This window comes from Habropoda laboriosa, unplaced genomic scaffold (genome assembly GCF_001263275.1).
Source record: "Habropoda laboriosa isolate 0110345459 unplaced genomic scaffold, ASM126327v1 scaffold92, whole genome shotgun sequence".
Lineage (NCBI taxonomy): Eukaryota > Metazoa > Arthropoda > Insecta > Hymenoptera > Apidae > Habropoda > Habropoda laboriosa.
In genome coordinates, this window is record NW_017100268.1 from 2,840,082 (window position 1) to 2,845,146 (window position 5,065).

A 5,065-nucleotide genomic window follows, 5' to 3' on the forward strand; every position below is an offset into this window, starting at 1 on the left:
ATTTGATAAATATCTTAAGCATAATTTTCCACAAGCTACTCTTTTTTTGTTAACAATTACCACACAATGCATGAACCAAGAGGTGAAAAGTACCGAATGTACTTAGTTTATTTATAGCATTGCATAAGAAAAAAAATGAAATAAAATTTAAGTACTAGTTTTGACTTATGTATTTAATATGCAATAAGTACAGTAAATCATGTAACTTTAATCAACCATTAAGACTTGATAATTATCCAGCATCAAAAAAAGGCTTTTCAAACATACATATTTTCTATCTATTAAATGTTTATTTTTCAAATGGAAGTTGATTGAAGTTGTACTATATAAATTTCTACAACATGTCATACTTATGCAGAAAAACTTTAATCACGTGCGAAGGTGAAATATGTTTTTGTGTATTGGTGTGTATATGTGTCCCATGTGCAAAATTGCACCAAGCCATAACTCACATACTATATAAAACTCTTCATCTGAAAGCATTCTGTAAAAATCTGTTATGGGTAATTGTAAAAATTATATTTATAAATAAATTTATTGAAATCGTGCAAGATTGTGTTTTTAAATTGTGAAATATTTTTCAATGGAATATGCAAAAGAGAGTCAGTCTAATACACCCAAACCTGAATTGGGGCTGAGGTAAGACTCTCCACTATCACCTCTTCGCCACCATCACCCACCTTAAATGAACATCAGAAAAGTAAGTTGTTTGATCCTAATCTCTTGTGTTGATTCATCAGTCATAGTTTGAACCCAATGAGTGTGTATGTGTGTGTGTGTGTGTAGGTATGTATGTGCTTGTATATTTTATGTGCTATAAATAAGTTCCTTTAATATTAATAACAAGATGTACATATCATTAAAAGAGGTATGAAGTAACTATTAACAAACTAATAAATTGTAATCAAATTATTAATCTTATTTATACTACTCTAAAACCTAGAATACATTTATCCATGTATTTATCCTATTAATCTACTTGTTAATCTATAATAAATATTATGAATACTCTAGGTAACTAATTCTTAATTTGCACTAATAAACATTATATTATGTAAATGCTAGTAACTTATAAGGAAGAAATATACTTCTAAGATAATCACAATACACATATACAATTCAATTTCTTTATAACACATTATTGATGATATAGTTAATACTATAAAACAAAAAAGTTGATAAACATTGAAAGAAAGTTCTAATATGCAAACAACATCAATGACTTGTTATTTCAAGAAGTATTTTATCAAATAATTCATGCGATATTTTACACTTTTAGTGTAAACAGACATTAAGAATAGACTTATATAAAATAGACATTTAAAAGATTATGTAATACATATTAAAAGCAGATAATTATGTAAAATATATTAAGTATTATGACTTGGCAATTAACTAACCTTAATAGGTACACATGGATATTCTGGAAATGCTGCAGCAACTGCTCTTGCACCAGCTTCATTTGTATAATGAGACAATCCAACAAAAAATTCACGACCTATAATAATTAGTAGTTCTAGTTAATAATTCTTCTCAATGTTTATCAAATTAATATTGAAAATAAAATTTACCAGTGAACAAGACATCTCCTCCATCTAAACGAGCATTTTTATCAGCTATATCAATAAGTGGAATTTCCAACTCCTTCTTTAAAACTGCTCTAATTGTCTCAATCTGGAATTAGATCATCTTTTCAGTTATTCAAACACTGGAAACATTTCATAATAACAATATCAATACATCTGACAGTATAACAAAATAGCTATAATTTTGTTATGTATATGTACGCAAAATAAATATTCAAATTACAGAATTTTGGAAATTTGATTTAAATTATATATATAATATAAATAAAATAAATTTCGTCAGAATAATAACTATGTATGCAAGCAATATATATTAATTAATGTATAATTTGGCAATTGTACCTCCTTTAGGCGCGATGGTTCATTTGGCCGTGCTATTAATGCAATACCATTACAAACAACTGCAATATCTTCCACAAAAACGCAAAGCGGTGAATTTTCATCCGGTGGCATTTCAACAACATCAATGTCAAGTTCTCGTAAAAGTTGAGCTAATGCCAAATGTTGAGTTCTAGCTTCGTCTAATGTGACCTCGCCTCTTGTACGAAGCGAAAGAGGAATTCTGCACAGAACTGCATGAGTATAACGGTGAAGAGGCATGACGTACAGATAGAACGATTTTCTTACAAAATGTATCTAAACTTTCTCACTTCTCGTGTTTGAAAATTAAAATAACAATTACAATACGAGTTCTACCTCTCTAATAATTTTATTAGAACGCCGAAAGCTACAAATGTAGATTTTGACGTTTATGTAAAAACAACAGTAAGACAGTATTCTAAACGTTTACACGTATAATGTCACCAGATCATAACGTCTAGTAATTTTCAACGCTTTAAAACTTATATTAAGATTTGATTTTCGTTTGCATTCATGAAATTAGATGAAGAAAATTAACGTTTTATAATAGTACAGTAAGCATTTATCAAAAAGTAACAAGATACAAAAATGGTACTTTAATTATCACTATTATATTGTATACAGAAATTGATAGATTGGCAGCACTGAATAGAAATAAATTGAAATATGCAGAGATATCGCGATTTGTCAAACATTCAAACGTAATTTAGAGGTGTTGTGATATTAGAATGAAGTAGAAGAAAATTTAGCATACAATGATATCGCCAAATACGCGATAATTATGCGCCTTAAGTTTCTAAGAACATTGCTAGTGCTTGCACTATTAGGTAATATCATTGTATGGCATAGAATATGGAGGTTATTTGCAACACAAAACACTTTGCGGTTGTTGACACCAAGCGTGGTAACACCTGATCCTCCGCAAAAACTTCATCGTCGCCTATCTCGATTAGTAACTGTGGTTATACGACAGTTTGAAACTTTCGAAAATGATGTGGCTTCTACAGTAGAGTCTGTGTTAAACTTTTTTCCTACTATACCAATTTTAATAGTATGCAATGAGCTACCATATCCTCCATTGGAATTGGATTTTGCAAACGATAGCATGCAAAACGTTAAGATAGTCAATTTGCAGCCAGAATTTAATAAATCTTATGATGAAAGAAGTCCACTTTTTTATATACGTACAAAATATGTTTTATTTTTACCTGATGGTAGCCGACTTTCTACCAAGCAAGTCATGCAAGTAAGCATGTTATTTACCTTTACTGTTTTATTTTAAAACAATTTGATTACTCTTTGAATTAGAATTGTTCTCAATTAGAATTAGTTATTAGTATTAGTATGTTATAATAAATGTTTATTCATAACTTTTTATAGGAGACTATGTCACAAGCAGCAAAGTTAGGAGCAGTCACTATACCAATAGGAAGTGCAACTTTGAGATGCATTAATATAGATTTAAAAGTAAAAGAATGGAGTCTTAAATTTTCACATTTAACTGGCAGTGAATGTGGTGGGGTTAGTGGAAAGCATGCAACAATGCTTGAGACAAAATTATTAAGAAAATTAACTGATCCCTTTTTATTGCCTTTTATGGATGCACTATACATTCAAACAACTGCATTAGGTGCAAAGGTTTGTATTTTATGTTTGACTTTATTTTACTAATTCTTTTAATTAACTCTATCCTTTTTTATTGTTTGTATAATTCAAAAAGAAATCTTCTTTTAATATGGTCCAAATGTAATTATTTGGGTTGAAACTTTTATCTTTTTGTAAAAATTATAAATATAAAGTTTTGTTAATTTTATAAAGGCTTCTTGAGTTTCTAAGATTTGTTATTTCTTTATCTTCATATTATGTTTCTTATATTTGTGATTGATGCTATAGTTAGAGGTATCTAATGTATATACATATATTAACAATTAAGGATGACTTATTACATGTTACCAGATTCATATATTGTCAAATTATCATTTCAACGAAGGAAAGTCATTATATAGAAATCAACAATCACAATGGAAGGTACAGCAATTACATCAAAGTCGTGAGAGATCAATGTTTGAAAAATTGGGAATCAAAAAAGTTATAAGAGATTCCAATGTGATAGAATGGTATGGTTGTTCTAGAGAAAGTAATAGATGTTTTGGATCAGTCATAAATGGTGTTCCATCATATCTCTATAAAAATCGATATACTCCACCTTGTTGCCTCTCAGGATTGAGGAAAGTTGCTCATCATGTATTTGATAAATTAGAAGAAGTTGGAATCAGATTTTGGTTAGAAAGTGGATCTTTACTTGGTGCTATGAGAAATGGTGATATCTTACCATGGGATCATGAAGTACAAATAGGAGTAAATCGCGATGATCTTGAGAGATCACCATGGTTAATTAAAGCTATGAACAAACCTATTGTTGATAATCAAGGTTTTGTCTGGGAAAAGGCAACTGAAGGAGAATTTTTTAAAGTACAGTATTCAAAGATAAACCATTTAACTGTAAACATACTTCCATTTTATGCAAAAAACGGTTCTATGGTTAAAGATGCATGGTTTTTAAACAACAGAGATTTTCCAGAACAATTTCTTCATCCAATGTCAAGTATTGAATTTGCTGGTAGACAAGTACCATGTCCAAATAACATTAGGGATTTTTTAGAATTGAAGTATTTCAAAGGTGTGATAGAAAATCCAGAACTCCCTGGCAATATTTCATTCTAAGATTTTGTTTATTAAAAGTTTATCTTGTAGTAAATGATACATGAAGTTAGAGAGATAATTTTTCCTAAATACGTAATTTAAATTATCCAATCAATAGTTATTTCATCTACAAATATATTTAAGTTTTACAATTTTTTCTCGTCATTTTAAACATCCGAATTAATACATTCTATTAAGAGATTGAATTAGGAATGCATTGTAGTGTTTTCAAATGAGAAATATTATTTTCCGATATTTTATAAAAGATTATGCAATTGTATACTAAACTAAGAATTATTACTAATTTGGGTAGAAGTTTAGTATAAGAACTAAAGGAAGGTTCTATAAAATGTCCTTAAAAATGTAGATGTTATATATTTTCTGATATTTATAATAAATATATAGGTATCAACTTG

At 28.7% G+C, this 5,065-nt stretch overlaps 2 protein-coding genes across 2 annotated transcripts in view; one reads left to right on the plus strand and one right to left on the minus strand.

The window, feature by feature from the left end:
* LOC108573465 (N(G),N(G)-dimethylarginine dimethylaminohydrolase 1) overlaps positions 1-2,189 on the minus strand; it is a 2,709-nt gene extending 520 nt beyond the window's left edge. The window contains exons 1-3 of the mRNA XM_017935920.1: positions 1,929-2,189; positions 1,572-1,674; positions 1,401-1,498 (exon numbers count right to left, since the gene is read on the minus strand). Of these exons, the coding sequence (XP_017791409.1) occupies positions 1,401-1,498; positions 1,572-1,674; positions 1,929-2,186 (459 nt within the window). The 5' untranslated portion in view covers positions 2,187-2,189. The remainder of the gene's footprint in view (positions 1-1,400; positions 1,499-1,571; positions 1,675-1,928) is intronic.
* A 538-nt stretch (positions 2,190-2,727) lies between these two features.
* On the plus strand, positions 2,728-4,670 carry LOC108573469 (fukutin-related protein). The gene is made up of 3 exons (XM_017935925.1): positions 2,728-3,192; positions 3,327-3,584; positions 3,903-4,670. Exons 1-3 carry the CDS (start codon positions 2,728-2,730, stop codon positions 4,668-4,670), a joined length of 1,491 nt encoding a protein of 496 aa, XP_017791414.1.
* Positions 4,671-5,065: the final 395 nt, after the last annotated feature.

What these genes read in the sequence shown, in the direction of transcription:
- LOC108573469 (XM_017935925.1), top strand. Translation starts at nt 2,728, where the DNA reads ATGCGCCTTAAGTTTCTAAGAACATTGCTAGTGCTTGCACTATTAGGT. An exon ending in CTACCAAGCAAGTCATGCAA is followed by an intron (nt 3,193 to 3,326) that starts GTAAGCATGTTA and finishes AACTTTTTATAG; the next exon opens with GAGACTATGTCACAAGCAGC. An exon ending in CAACTGCATTAGGTGCAAAG is followed by an intron (nt 3,585 to 3,902) that starts GTTTGTATTTTA and finishes ACATGTTACCAG; the next exon opens with ATTCATATATTGTCAAATTA.